General features: G+C 44.8%; 1 protein-coding gene across 6 annotated transcripts in view; it reads left to right on the forward strand.

Moving 5' to 3' along the window:
• The window catches only part of LOC146191876 (DNA damage-regulated autophagy modulator protein 1-like), a 103,520-nt gene that overhangs the window by 62,237 nt on the left and 26,224 nt on the right, over positions 1 to 15,059 (forward strand). The window contains exon 1 of one of the 6 annotated variants that reach the window (XM_084602322.1): positions 5,454 to 5,477. The exons of the other annotated variants lie outside the window; for them this stretch is intronic. Within the exon in view, the coding sequence (XP_084458448.1) occupies positions 5,463 to 5,477 (15 nt within the window). The 5' untranslated portion in view covers positions 5,454 to 5,462. Of the gene's footprint in view, positions 1 to 5,453; positions 5,478 to 15,059 lie in introns of those variants that run through there. 6 annotated transcript variants of the gene reach the window in all.

Consider the following 15,059-nt stretch of genomic DNA (forward strand, 5'->3'; position numbering starts at 1 on the left):
TTCATCTTAATCCATAGCAAAGCGGACGCTAAGGATTTGAAAAATCTGACCTATCAGCTTACTGTCCGTGACGCACAAGGTAAATACCCTGGGTACTACTAAGGTACTAGCTAATAGATTCGGGACAACCCTATTCTTCAATCAACCAAAGGATCAGGCAGCATTTCAAGAATGGTGCTCATCGATCATACCCATACCATCCACCAGGGGATGTTCAGAATTTACCCAGCCGCGATACATGACACTCATTGATTACGAGAAAACATTTGACTCATTTGAAACCACAGAATTCATGCAGACATTGCGTAATCATGGTGTATATATGACCCATATGTGGAAACTACTCGAAGATATTTGTAGCTGCTGTACAGTAAACATAGTCCTCCTTAAAGAAAGGAATACAATTTCCTTAAAGGAACGGCTTAGGCAAGGAAGCACGATCTCCGCAGTACTATTCACCGCTTGCTTAGAGGTAGTTCTCAGATACCTGGGGTGGGAACAGTTGGGAGTAAGGGTTTATGGAGAATATAGGTCAGTAATCTGCGATTCGCTGATGACATTTCCCTCGTAAGTAACTCGGGGGACGAATTACAAATAACGGATAATCACCTTGAGAAGCAAAACTGAAATGTAGGCCTCAAAATGATGATACAGAAGGCAGTTCAACAGCCTTCTGTATAACAGCCTTATACAGGGAACAGGCAGTAGCTGGCAGATCCGAACCACGAAAGGGAAATAACTAGGATAATACGATTGGAATGGAGCGCATTTGGCAAGTACTCGCAGATTATGACTAGCAGCTTACCGGTGTCGCTCAACGGGAGAGTGAATAACAGTTGCATCTTCCCGTACTCACCTATCAAGCTGAAACGTGGAGGCTGACGAAAAGGGTTATATTTTAGTTGAGGACAACGCAGATGTCTACGGATCGTAAAATGGTCAATGTAACCTTATTATATAGGGAGCGTGCGGAGTGGGTCCGGGAACAAACTCGAGTTAATGAGATTGTAGTCGAAATCAAAAAGAAATAAACATTGGCAGGACATGCATATGCGATGCGAAGAGAGGATAACCGATAGTCGCTAAGGGTACCAGATTGGATTTAAAGGCAATGCAAGCGTACCAGTGAGCAGCAGAAAGTTAGATGGGCGGATGAAATTAGGAAGTATGTGGAATACTCTCCAACATTTTCTCAACCGTTGCCTTTCTATACGCCGGTTTTCTGAGGTTCGGGGCGGCCTAAAGACCGATTTAGAGCTTTTTTTCTATCCTCGCAGATTACTTACATGACGCGTGGTTTTCAGCGCTTGTGGACTCGGCATGGTCCTCTTGCATGCCATGTGTTATCGTTGCCAATATTTATTAAAGTTTGGTTTTGTGAAACACAAGTGGGCATTATTCTCCTTCTACTGAGCAGCGGGCGTCATGCATGTTTTGAAAATGAGAAACATTATTGGCGTAGCGCTGAAAAAAAAAAAAAAAAAAAAAAGCTGTTCTTTGGTATTGACATAAATGTGAATGGAGAGAAAGGGAATTTTTTACGACATCGGGTTTTTCAGGGAATATACGGAGCTTACTAGGACTGATGGAACTACTTGGGCTAGCTCGGTTACTCTTTTTTTTTTTCTTCTAGCGCACAGCTGCAGGTTGTGTTTGAAAAGAATCGATAAATTTTACGCTACAGAATAGTGCTCCCGTCTTAAAGGGAGAGGAAGGGGAGCGACTGAAGGACCGTTTACAGGTAGACTATCCAGAAAAAAAAAATAGAGATTATGCCATAGGTATATTTCAGCTAATGAAGGGAACCGAATAGAAGAACCAACTGCTGTCGAGGACACTAAAAAGACGGTACACCTGCCAATTTGTAATATGTGGTATGTTCGGAAAACGAAGCGAGAAAATGGACCGGCGCAGAGAACAGGAAAGTTGCACGTTTTCCAATGTCTCCAACTTCATAAAGGGCATGAATATCCTTGTTCAGTTTTATTTTTGGTATTAAGTAGCAAACATACATGCCAGAATCGAGGGCACTCGACATTATCGACGAATCTAATTTATAAAATTTCTGATTAGGAATACGAGATACGATGTAAAATAGCACAGCCGCACTTCACGCTAATAGATGCGGTTTAGGGCCAAAATATTAACTAGCGCTCCTTGGGCGCCTTTCCTCTAAGTCATTCCGAAAACACATCGTCAAGGAGCCAGGCGACTGTCTTATCCGCTATGGTAAGTATATTCTGCTGTGCTTCGGTAATAAATATAAGAGGGATAAAGCTTTCCACTCATCTTCAAAGCAAAAATGCATAGGCGCAGCCGTTGAAGTGAAGCGACAAACGGCATTGGCTGCCGTTGATGCCTTCGTCCTTTTTGTATCACTTAGAACGCAGCGAAAGCTTGTGTTTCTGATGACGCGCCGTTAGGTCATACTGTCTCTCAATATTACTTAGAGCGAGAACTGCGTTGGCTCCACCGTCTATAGGAATTTCATAAAGAGCCCTTCATCCCGCGCGGGTTTCCTGTTTGGCTTGACTATAATCTTGGTCCGAAAAGGTGGATGATGCCTCGCAGTCGGCACCTGAGCCGTAGAAGTTCTCGTTTCTGCGCACGTAAAATTATGTCTACCTAGTGTTTCTTTCACTTCCTCAATAAATTGTTACGGAAAATTTTCCAACGTATATTCTATATTGGCCTTGAGAACCAATGTATCGCCAATTGTGAATCCACAAATTACCCACAAGCCAAATCCGAAGCCTCATCTTCCCGGTATTCCTGGATCTCTGCGTGATGAATGAAGCACAGTGCCGCCAGCTTTCCACCTATTTAATATTAATAATCTAAAGACGTTAAGTGGCCGAGTCGGAAGCAGCTAACTCCGTTTTACAAAACGCTTGCAGCACTGCGAAAAGTAAGGCGACCTTGGCTAATCAGGAAGCGTTGCGCTGTAATGACTTCTACACTCTTGTCGCCGACGTAGGCAGAAGTGAGAAGACGCACAGTCATGTTGGGCGGGTGATTCTCATGGGCAAAGATTGCCCTTACCTTTCGTAGTGGAAATTTCGACCACCTGGGTCGAAATTTCCGTAGTGGAGGACTCCGGAATCTCGACCCAGGTGGTCGAAATTTCCGGAGTCCTCAGGTGGTCGAGATTTCTGGAGTCCTCTACTACGGCGTCTCTCATAGCCTGAGTCGCTTTGGGACAATACAGTACAATACAATACAATGCAGTACATTACAATACAGTACAATACAATATAATACAATATAATGCAATTCACTGGTTACGATATAGAGTATAACGAGGAAAACTAACAGTCAAGTGACTGTACCCCGTAATTTCGAATGAGAACGTCTCTTTATTTTTTTCTAGACAGACTGCTCCGGCTTGAACATGGACTGTAGCGATTGATTCGTGAAATCAAGTTTTGAAGGAGTCTGTGGCTATACCGTTCCAGCTAATGAACTCCTGGGCAAAGAATTGCAAATTTCGTAAAATTAGAGCTTTCATATTGAAACGTCGAAGATAGTATCCGTAAATTTCGTCCTTGCTTTGATACGGTGCATTCAGGAATTTAGTAATGCAGCCCTGTTTACGTTTTGTTTTAATCTGAAAGCACTACCTAACACAATCAGACCCAACCACTAATCTTGTGTGAAACCTCCGCCGAGCTCAGGAAAAAAAAGAAAAGAAAACCGTCGAAACGGATTCCAACTGACGACATTTTTCGTAGGAAGCTAGTATGGAACCTCATAGCTATCGCCGCTCTTCTTTTTATAATTATTGCTCATAGTTGACCACCCCGCGTGTCGAACTGCAACACACTCTCTGGCGGTGCAGTGTATACGTCGTCATATCCATCACCTGCCGTCTGTGCGCAACAGCTTTCGCACGCTGTACTTGGTTTCACTACGCTAAAGCCCTGTCATTTCATTTCACGCTTTCCGGACTATGTAGGCCTAGGTCCAACCATGTAGAGAGCAAAGGAGTCGAGACAGGAAGGGAGCATGGGAGAGAATCTGCGGGTGCGTGCGTAAATTGAGCACGGAAAGTTTCCAGCCTGCACAGCAGTGGCGACGGTTGCCGGCTCCCGATCGCACATCGGGGCTTTTTTCTTGCTTGGCCGCTGCGTGCAAAACAACACTGCCACGCCGTCTAGAGCCCCATTCGTAAGCCAAGATTGTATCTGTGTAAATGACATGCCTCCAGAGTGGAAGCCGGCGCGACCAATTTAATCGTAGGCTGTGACTGAGTATATGTGGCTTCGTCGCCTGTAGCTCTCTGCAGGCCTTTCGTCAAGCTACCGAGAGTGGAAGTTTGTTTGCATTGCTGTGAATAAGCTTTTGGGACTGGAACCAGGTGTTATGCAATATAATCAGAGTTCATTTGCCAGCTACTCGCTTGTAAGGTAATTTATTAACGCGAGGGGGTTAAAGTCCATGTCCTTAAGAAAATCTGGTGGCGAAGCTACGAGAAAAACAAAAATCAAGCGCACACCTTTGGCAGTGTGCAGGTGACATTAGGAGGCACTGCATGATTAGTCTTTGGATTGTGTGACGTCACGTGCAGGCTCATGACATGGTCGACTTGCAGGCGCTGCCACGTTGAACAACTTCTTTGCGATGGGAATGGAATCCTTTGGGGCTCTTGGATACAAAATAAGACCTTCGAACCTATACCTAGGTCATGCATTCGTACAGCGTTATTAGAGGGGGGCTTCATGTCTATAGCATAGCGTATAGCTAACCGTCAACGGCTTGACGACGTCATAGGTTGCTGCGCAAGGATAGCAGTAAAATATATGGATTTTTCAGACACACAAATGATTCCTAGTGGGGAAGCAGCTGCTGGGCTCCGGCACAGCTAGCTTGTTTTCTCATTTAAAGCATGCGAAGGCAAATTCGGCAGCGTCGGAGCGTTTTCCTTCTTTTCTTGTTTATTTTCAACACGAAACCTGCAGCAGCGAGTGTTCTCATACCTTAGTCGTTTACTTCCACGCGTGCAGGCTGGTTACCGATACTCGTACTTGGATTCTGGTACTGGTACTTGCTAACTCGTACAATTATTGATATCTGGTAACCAGTGCATGTATTAGCACCTGGCAATAGTCCAGACGTTCCGTGAAGAGCTCCATTACATTATTTAAACGTGTATCTCACTCATCACGTCAGCAGCTGCTGATGCTGCTAGCGCGGGTTTGGTCATATGAGCCCATTGAAAAGTCTCATTGTTTCACTCTGTCCGAAGCAAGCGGAATAAGCAGGCAGGCGAGAAGGTTGAACACGATACTCTAAGCCGCCACCGAGAGAGGGCTGGGAGAAGAGGGGATTGACAATGACGCGCCGCACAGTCGCGACGGGCCATGAATACCTATATAGGAATCCCTAGAAGCCGTGCTGCCACACGCCACAAGCTGCTCGCAACGTCGCACTTCCTCGTAGGGTGCGCCTGGCCATTTTCTTCAATGCTGGACCAACAGGTAAGCGGCAGCTTGGTTTCACCCGAGGCAACGGCTGGACTTGGCATTAGTCCCGGTTAAAGTTGGGCGCAAGTGCTGCGGAGAAAAGAGCATAGTCGGTTATGCTGTTTCCGACTAAAACTTTATTATCCTGAATTTTTAGTGCACAGGAGAGCCGTATATAGGGCGGGCCTGGATTCGCGCAGTTTGGTTTGGTTTGTGGGGTTTAACGTCCCAAAGTTACTCAGGCTATGAGAAACGCCGTAGTGGAGGGCTCCAGAAATTTCGACCACCCGGGGTTATATAACAGGCCCGGGATTTGATCCCGCATCCTTGGGTGCAGAAGTGGTGCGTCCTAACCACTGCACCACCGTGGCAGGGCTCGCACAGTTTAGAAGTGAACATTTAAACAGTATTAGATTACGCACTCATGTAAACAAGGAACCATCTAAAGAGCTTTGTTTTAGTTTAGGGCATTCGAGATGGTCAGTGCCTGCTGAGCTGATATATACGTAAAATGAAGATATCTAACGATAGAATTGGCAATGCTTAGGCCAGCTGGCCCTCATTGCTGGGGGAGCGCACACATTTCGCCTATATTGCGGTTAGGTGGATAGGCAGGTATATGTAGATATGTACACATCAGCGGGCAGCTCAAAGTCCTCCTTCGGTCAAGTTTTGTCAGCTTAAACCAGTGCTCACAGCGAGGTCCACTGCCACAAGGTTTCACTCTCGTTCGACTGGAACCACTATCGGTCGCACAGGCTGTGCTCTGTGCCAAACCAGCCTTCCACGCTTTGCATCGTTATCTACACTAGGAATTCGCATGTAGGTCCCTACAGGGCAGACTACATTGGTGCAAGGAGGGGCAAGAAAAAGCAAGTGGGAGACCGAACGCTGCTAGCGAGGCCCAGCCGCGTGCTATATCGGGTGGCATTGACCGACAGCATAAGTGGCCTAGATGTCCTGGGCAACCTTTGCGTACTTCTACTGAGAGGCATGGAACCTTATGCTTACATCTACATTGCAAACACAGATTATCCTATAACGGAGTAAAAATGACATGAATTGGTGGGCTGCCCAAGGTCTGGGGCAGGTTGTGATTACTAAAAATGTGGACTACTTAGGATTGGGAGCGGAAATAGATTCTCTCGTCAACACACGCGACGTCCTTGTAGCGAGCGATGTTTTAACATAAGATTCAATTTTCTTCAGCCTTCCAACCTCTGGAACTTTAATTCACCGCTTTTAGGCTTCTTTATATTTTTTTTAATTGCATTTGGTCACTATATACGTTTAGGGCGGGCCAACAAAGAAGTATTGCGTGTACAAAATCAACTCTGGTACCTGCTCTATAGCTTCTCCTAAAAGGGGTGCGCTAGAGAATTAGTTACCCGCGTTTTTACTCCTTTCATGTTTAGAGTGCACAACACGAAGTTGCTAAGCCGGCGAGGCGATGATTGTCGCGAAATACGTGCAGTGTATTACTGAGCGCTTTTGCGTTATTTTGATACTAAGAGTGCCGAATGATCAGCGTTTCAGCTCTGTGCATTTAATTTGAATTGCAGCTGTTTCGATCCATTTCCTTCGATTATACGTTGTACAAAATGCTCGACCAGTTTACTCCTATTCTTTCTGGTTCCTGTGGACTGGACTCACCTCTGGAACATGTTTTAATTCCTACTCGCAGCTTTAAAGCTACTCTAAATCATGGTTTTTTCCGTTAGACAAAGTTGTCCAGACTACGCAACTGGGTCAAGCCTCGTCCCAAAAAAGTAATCAACTTTGCAAATAATCATCGGCGTCAATTCCTTCTTCCGTAGAATGAAGCGATTTAACTCTCTTGAATTGTGGTGGTGAAATACTCTGTTCAAGCAAGCAGGTGCCTAATGACTGGTTGACTGAACAAGTCAAATAAAGATGTAAAGATTGGCGTAACCTGGCAGCGCATTGCAGAGAATTCCACGAATTGCACATCTGGTTTTTCGCCTAATAGTGTTATGGGCGCTCGCAGAAGAGGTAATCAATCATCTCAACTTCGAATTAGGACAACAGTGCCGGTCGGCCATCAGTTCCATACTAAATATGGTGTTCCTTTCTACTAACAGAGCGAACGGCCTCAATTTTCATGTAATACAAAAACATTCCCAATCGAAAAAAGCTACAGAACTGTGTCAAAAATAAAACAAAATATCCTGTAGTTCTGTCGAAACCATCAGATTATTCAGTAGTTTTGTAGTTTTTCTGTAGTATATTTCTGTTGTCTGTAGTTCTGTAGCACTTTTCTGTTGTAACTACCCAAATTTCTGATGTTACTACAGAATGTTCTGTTGTCACAACAGGTTTCCCGTCAAAAACCGCACAGAAATTCTGTCGTTACATCAGAAAAGGTTCTGTAGTTTTTTCCGACTGGGTTGTAAGCCCCAATACGCGAAAAGCCGTCTACCACCGTCGTTGTTGCTGCTGGTGTGGTTGTTGTAGTTGTCAAAGCTCGATGGTACCGATAACATCTTCGGATTCGATGAAGTAAATTGGTCGGCTTTGGGGTTCGAACCCAGGCCTTCTGCGTGCAAGGCTGGAACGCTGCACACAAGTCACGAAGGAGAGTTGGCTCTAATAGATGGATACATAGTGAGCGCGGTGTGGCACGTATAACTTACTAATGCGTGTTTAGGATGCCTATTGACGTTACAGTAATAACTATCGTCGAATGCAAGCAGGGAGCGCGGAAGCTTTGCATACGCAGTCATTAATGACGGCTTGTCTCGACGCACTAAACCATTGCGCGAGATAAAACAGATGAAACCTCTCATGCACATCGACTACGGTCTTGCCGCCATGCCGTGCAAACTCTGAAACTGCCGTCGCTTTGTAGCGGCAAGGTCAGAATATCGCCAGTCCGATGTATACAACAAACGCTCAAACACTTACGTTATGGGAAAGAACTTTAATGAAGTTAGAAGTATTTTCAGCGACACTGCGGCCACACAGTGATTCATTCGCACCCTCACACATAAGCAGATTCAAGTGTATCTGCCGAATATTTTATTGCTTTTACTCTTTCTGTAGCTTTGGCACCAGTTTCGCATCTTTTCTTGTTCAGTTTTCCCTTCGGCATCTATAAGTGGCAGTGTGCTGAATAAATTTCAGCTCTTGAGCCAGCTCCCGTATGTACGTCTACTCCTGTGTCCTTCCCTTGTTTGCGCTGTTTTAAGAACAACCCGGCGTCAACTTGATCAAGCTTCTACACTGGGATATATGTTTTCATTAATTAAAGCATCATAAGTCTTTGTCTTCATTACAATTTTATTTTGTTTCCTTCCACTTGGCAACTTTTATTCGTGTCCTCCACGACCTTTTGTCCTTCGAGCAACCAACCGAAACAGCCTCGAATGCCTCGCAACTTCATACCCAAGAGCAGCATTCTATAGGTCGGGTAAATGCAGTCTAGTGCATGGACACACCATGTGCTGAACCACTAAGCTAATGCTTATTTGTGCTCTTAGCAAAATACGAGTATAAACAACGCATACACTTAACTTTTTTTCTGGTTTCCTTTTGAGCGAAGGTAAGATAGCTAAGCACGCTGAGGCGCCGTACACTTTCCTTCTTACTTTTATATCCGTTGTTGGAATTCTCTCCCCTTATAAAGAGAGACGCGACATCCACAGATCCAGCTCGTACACCTGCAGTCATTTAGCACTCAGTAGTAGCAACACCGGGAAGTTCGACCGAGCGCGGCGTATCGAAGGTCGCGCCTAACAAAGGTGCCGTTCGCGCATCGCTAGCAGCAAGAAAAGCCATCCTTCGAAGCTCGATCCAGACGCCCTCGAGTGGCTTCTGATTTCTTTCCTCTTGCGCGATGAAATACGCCGAAAACAAAGGAACCCAGAGAGGCCCTGGTCGAGAAAGGTGTCCTTACTTTCCTCAACGCGCGGAGAGGAGGCGTCACCGTAGCACGTCACCTTGTCGTCTCACGGACGGACGAGTAGCCACTAGAGTTTCCGTGTCGCGGGAATAAAGAAGAAAGTAAAAGAAGACGCGAGAATCAATCGACGACGTCCGGCCGTCGGTCAGCGCGAGCGTTTCGGAGCATTTTTGTCCTTTTTCCTCCAAAACAGTTCGGAGCATTGCGAAACTTGTGTGTACCTAGCGCATCAGGGAAAATTGGTCACCTCCAGCTTCACTACCGTGTCGCGATGTTATATATTACACCCGCCTTCCGTTCTGCGTTGCGAGGCTGACGTAAATTATGCAAGCGCGGGGAATGCGTGTTCAGCGCTCAGCAGAAAATCTGTGTGGAAAGAGTGAATTTTTACAGGGCTTCTAGGTACTGTTTGTCCGACTTTTCTTCTTTTTTTTTGTCTTTCGACTAAGCGCAAAGCCTGCGTGCAAAAAAGAAAAAAACAAAGTATTTGTAGGATATAAGCTGTGAAAAAGCAAGCCACCACGGAAATGCGCGTCAATGTTGTTAGTAAATACACGGTTTCTTTTCAAAGTGATATTTTTCCGAGGACGTAAAATTATGGACATCGTCTTCCGCCTACCGAAGGGTCAAGGCTTGTGACTATATCATATAGCTAAAATGTACGCTCGCTTTTCAACATACAGTTATTAGCCATCCTTCTAATATCGATTCTTCATGGCAGTGAGGCGTTATATTACAGTATACAATTCTTGCATATCATTCTATTATCGACTTTTTCGACGTCATTAAGGAAATATATGAACATAACATATGCCGCAGCTGATTATTAATGCCTGCACCGATAATCGATAACCTCTGCGCTTTAAAAGCAAGAAAGAGGGAAGGGCAGGACTGTATGAGTGAACAGCGATTTTTCTCCTTTTCTTTTCTTTTTTTTTTTCTGTGTGCATGTATGACGTCACTGAAGAATCGCATGAATTGCATGCATGAATAATTGTGCCAGGCGTTTGTGCTGCCTCACTCAGGTCATCCATTTCTAGCTGTACCACCTTTGTTTAGCGAGTTTCCGGAATGGAATATAGCTTTCACAGGTGACTTGGCTCTCCTGATGATAGTGCGCTGTTATTGAGAAATGCTGAAGTCTGGGAAAGCCATTACGAAGGGGGACAACGAGAGCTCATGTTTATCGTGCCGCTCACTGACCGGTTACACGAGTTGTTCCAAATTGGTTGCTTTCTTGTCGGCCATATGTTCGTTGTTATTGCGAATGTGATACGCAAACTGCGAGTACGTAAAAAAATAATTCGAGAAGGTTGTCCAAGTCGGCATCTGCGTATAAAATTATATATGCCATTTTAATACAAACTTACTTTGAGGCATGCGTTCAACCGTCATTTCTCGCTTCAAGTGTATAAACCTAGCATTTGAGGCGACTCACTATACCTAACAGCGAACCATCTCGAATTAATAAAATAAAACAAAAATGAACTTGAGCGCCGCGCTCATGCGTCTTCATGAAGCTTGTGCCACAAACACAGGTCGACGATGCACGTTGATCTCATCCCGACTGTTCTTTCTTCTTCTTTTTTTTTAGTGGGGTGGATGAATTGTCAGATCTGTTGCAACTATTTCGCAGAAGTACCTATAGCACCTTGCAATGAAATGCAGATGAGTGCGCGCCGGAGCACCATTTGTGGTTGCTTTTCGATGCCGTTGAGAGAAATGCTCAGCTGTCACGAACTCGGTGCGTCCCAACAGTCTTTCTGCGTTGCAATTTATTGCCTTTAGCATTCCAGCCTTGGATTCGTCGGCTGTGTGGTTAAAAACGACCAACTCGCACTCACTGAATTGCTCAACAACGCCGAGACATGTGGTATAAGGTGAAATAAAAAATAGCGTCTCTCCTCTCAAACACGTTTTGAATCTATACTATATATACTTTTTTGCAGGCATATAATTCGTGCTGAAGGCCTCGCAATCAGTTCAGCTCTCGCTTTGCTTTGGCGGAGAAGCCTGCAGCATGTTCTCTGTCGCTAGTTTTATTTTCAACCTAACATTTTATGATAAAATTATGAAAAGTCCATATCACGCAACCAGCGTGACATTTTAGGGAGGACCGTTCGCAAAGCGGTTTCATTTGACGACTATGTTGGAAATAATGTGCCTTACTAAGACACAGGTGCAAATTGCAGGTGTATTACGAGAACCTGTATTATAGCCGTAATGCAATCGCTTGCACTTAATTCGAGTTCAGTAGAACCCCTTCTTGTCCTCCTCGCAGTTGCTTTTTTTTCACCCTTGATAGCTTAAATTGCCTTTAAATTCTCCACACTCCCTGCATCTCCGGCTCCTATTCAGCGAACAGTAACTCTGTAGCCGGAGCATGTAGTATGGGTCTTTACTGTTGCAATCACTGAGATAGTTGCCGGTCGTTCTCCTCACCACACACGTATTTGCAGCCGACCGCCTCCAGGAAAGCGCGGCGCTTAAATTACACTGGTACACTTAGTCGCATAATTTCTCGAACAGCGCCTAAGTGCAACAGCTTCTTTGCGACTTCGCAAAAAAACTTCATTTTTGCCATGATACTGACATATAGCATGAAATTTGAGTGTCTATTAATGACATATTTAATATTTTCGAAATGGAAGAAAGGTTAAAATAATTTTTTGTACGCAGCAATTTTTGTATTTTCTCTCCGGTGATCGTTTAGCAATGCGAGAGTCAGCACGTTGTGGATTACTGGTTAGCAGTGGAACATACGGGCCCCCATTTGCTTACACAGCTTTCTAACAGCGCTGCGCGACAATCATGCACGCAGCAATTTTACGCATGCAAAACTCAATGTCATGTCCTTCTGCAGCAGTGACCCTGTAAGCATACTTGTACTCGCATGCTCGGCAGGTGCGCCTTTCACGTGACTCGCTCTCTTCGCATAGCTGTTGGGGCTAACCATGTGACTCGCCGTTGCCTGATATAAGCACGGGTGCATGCTGCTGAGTGCTTTCTAGAGCTATGTAAGAGCCAGTTGCAGGAACGAGCCGTTGGGCTATGAATAGGTCTCACCATCTTGCAGGTGTATGCCGCTTAATATTTGGACAATATTTAAAAAGTCAAGGAAATAAAAAAGTTGCTTCACCAGGACTTAATAAAGTGTAGGTGTCCATCCAAAATGGACGGAAGCTTGGGCGAGTTGGTGACGGTTTTCATGGACGAAGTCCGTCCAAAAGCGAGACAAATACTACACCTTCCTTTCCCAAAAACCTAATTCAAAGAAAAGAAATAAAAAAAAATAAAAAAACGCCGGACGAAAAGGCAGTGTTACAGGGGCTCTCGCGTCTAGCCTCAAGGCGAAGTTCGACCTTCCCGATAATTAAACCGTCAAGCCATATACAGCCTTGCTAAACCTTGCGCAACCATGCTTAACAGAGACTTTGCTTGTTCCACTAATTCAAGCCATGCTCAAATCCTAACAAATTTTTATTACTTTTCACCGCCTGCCAGAAGTTACATCTAAACTATATATTTATCTACGGAATGTTTCTATCAGCGTATTGAAAGATTCAAAGAAATCCAACATATTTTTTTATGTTCTTTCCTATTTTGGCTTCATGGCGAGCAATACTGTTTTTTGGATTTTTGTATCGTTTCCCTTCTTTGCTCTTTTTCTTGTTTTCGATGGACAAAAATGCAATCTCTTGCACCTAATGTGGCTTCTTTACGTAGGCTGTGCGTCACTGTGCAATATACGCACTCAAACATTCGCAAGATCCTTGTCACCAGACCCGATAAGCGGAGGCTCTTCTTCCATTGTCTCATATTTATCAAGTTTCCGATACAGTCTCGAACATTTCGGGATGAAATCTGCACGAATGAAAGTATGTTCACAAGAGCCACAGCATACACTAAAGTATCTAAATGTCAGGCTAATAGTATTCTTTTTCCCTAAGCGTTGCGAGCTTTCGCGCTAACTCAACGGCATGAGTACAATGGTGTTGCACATGTTAATGTAGACTCAGATGCTATAAGCACAGATAGTGACAGGTGTTTCCATCACAATGCGGAAATTTGCCGTTGCTACATGTACGATTGAGGCACAATTATTGTGCACCAAAATCACGCCTTTGAAGCAATTGCAGTAAGAACATTTTATCTTTATATTTTGTCACTAGACATTGTTCCTTTGAAAGCTGGCCGAACAGTGTCGCGACGCTACATTTTATTCGGGCGTACCTTTATTAATATCCGTTCACATTGCACCTTCTCACCGTGTTCCTTTCATTGTTTTGTGCTCTACGTCTTTAATTTGTAATTGCCCTTTCTATTGAACACTACTTCCCAATAAGTTGAGACATTTCACTTTACATCTGCAGCACAGTAGTAGACACAGCCACACTCTCGTTTTGTTATATCCATTTAACGCTTCAAGTTAGCGCGGCTCCTTTGCTTTGTCCATAATGGCACTGTAATTAGTCGCAGCTTAATAAACGCATGAGAGTTCACATCTTCACCTGCCGCGGTAGGACAGTGGTTAGCGCACTCGACTGCTGCACCTTAAGGATATGAGATCGAATTCCGATCGCGGCAGCCGCTTTTTCAATCAAAGCTAAAAGCAAGGTGTTCATGTGCTGTGCGATGTCAGTGCACTTTAAAGACCCCCAATTGGTCGAAATTTCCGGAGCCCTTCCCTTGCCGTCTGATGTCAGTGCACGTTAAAGACCCCCAGGTGGTCGAAATTTCCGCAGCCCTCCCCTTGCCGTCTGATGTCAGTGCACGTTAAAGACCCCCAGGAGGTCGAAATTTCCGGAGCCCTCCCCTTGCCGTCTGATGTCAGTGCACGTTAAAGACCCCCAGGTGGTCGAAATTTCCGGAGCCCTTCCCTTGCCGTCTGATGTCAGTGCACGTTAAGGACCCCCAGGTGGTCGAAATTTCCGCAGCCCTCCCCTTGCCGTCTGATGTCAGTGCACGTTAAAGACCCCCAGGAGGTCGAAATTTCCGGAGCCCACCCCTTCCCGTCTGATGTCAGTGCACGTTAAAGACCCCCAGGAGGTCGAAATTACCGGAGCCCTCCCCTTCCCGTCTGATGTCAGTGCACGTTAAAGACCTCCAGGTGGTTGAAATTTCCGGAGCTCTCCCCTTGCCGTCTGTCATAGCGTGTGATGCTTTGGGTCACTAAACCCCATGAATCAAACCAAACCAATTCGCATCTACTTCGCATCTACGGCAGCATCTCTGAAAGGATCGCCCAAGTCTTGTTCTTTATATTTAACGTAACGACATGAAACCATTGACCCCAAATTTCATAATTTTATTCGAAGACATCGTTAGCTGAGTGTTTGTCAATAAAATCAGTGTTTCTTTGTGTTTAGAAAGTATGTTTCAAAGTTGGAGTGTAAAAAATTTTGCTCTCACCAGTGTTCTTTGCTATTGAACTGCAGGTCGACGGAAGAATGGCTTCGCAAACATCTTATTATTGAATTGGATGTTTGTGATGCCATTTTTCCGTCGACATGCAATTCGGAAGTAAAGAACACCGAGGATATCCAAATTTGACGCTCTGGTCGTGAATGAAAAAAAATCAATGCTACTTCAGGATGAAACACGTGGGCAGTGATCTATTCTTCGAGGCAAAAGGGGACCGCACTATAATTGAGAAGCTTGTGCAATCTGTTACT

This window comes from Amblyomma maculatum, chromosome 4 (genome assembly GCF_055883805.1).
Source record: "Amblyomma maculatum isolate TAMU_Amacu chromosome 4, ASM5588380v1, whole genome shotgun sequence".
Taxonomy (NCBI): Eukaryota; Metazoa; Arthropoda; class Arachnida; order Ixodida; family Ixodidae; genus Amblyomma; species Amblyomma maculatum.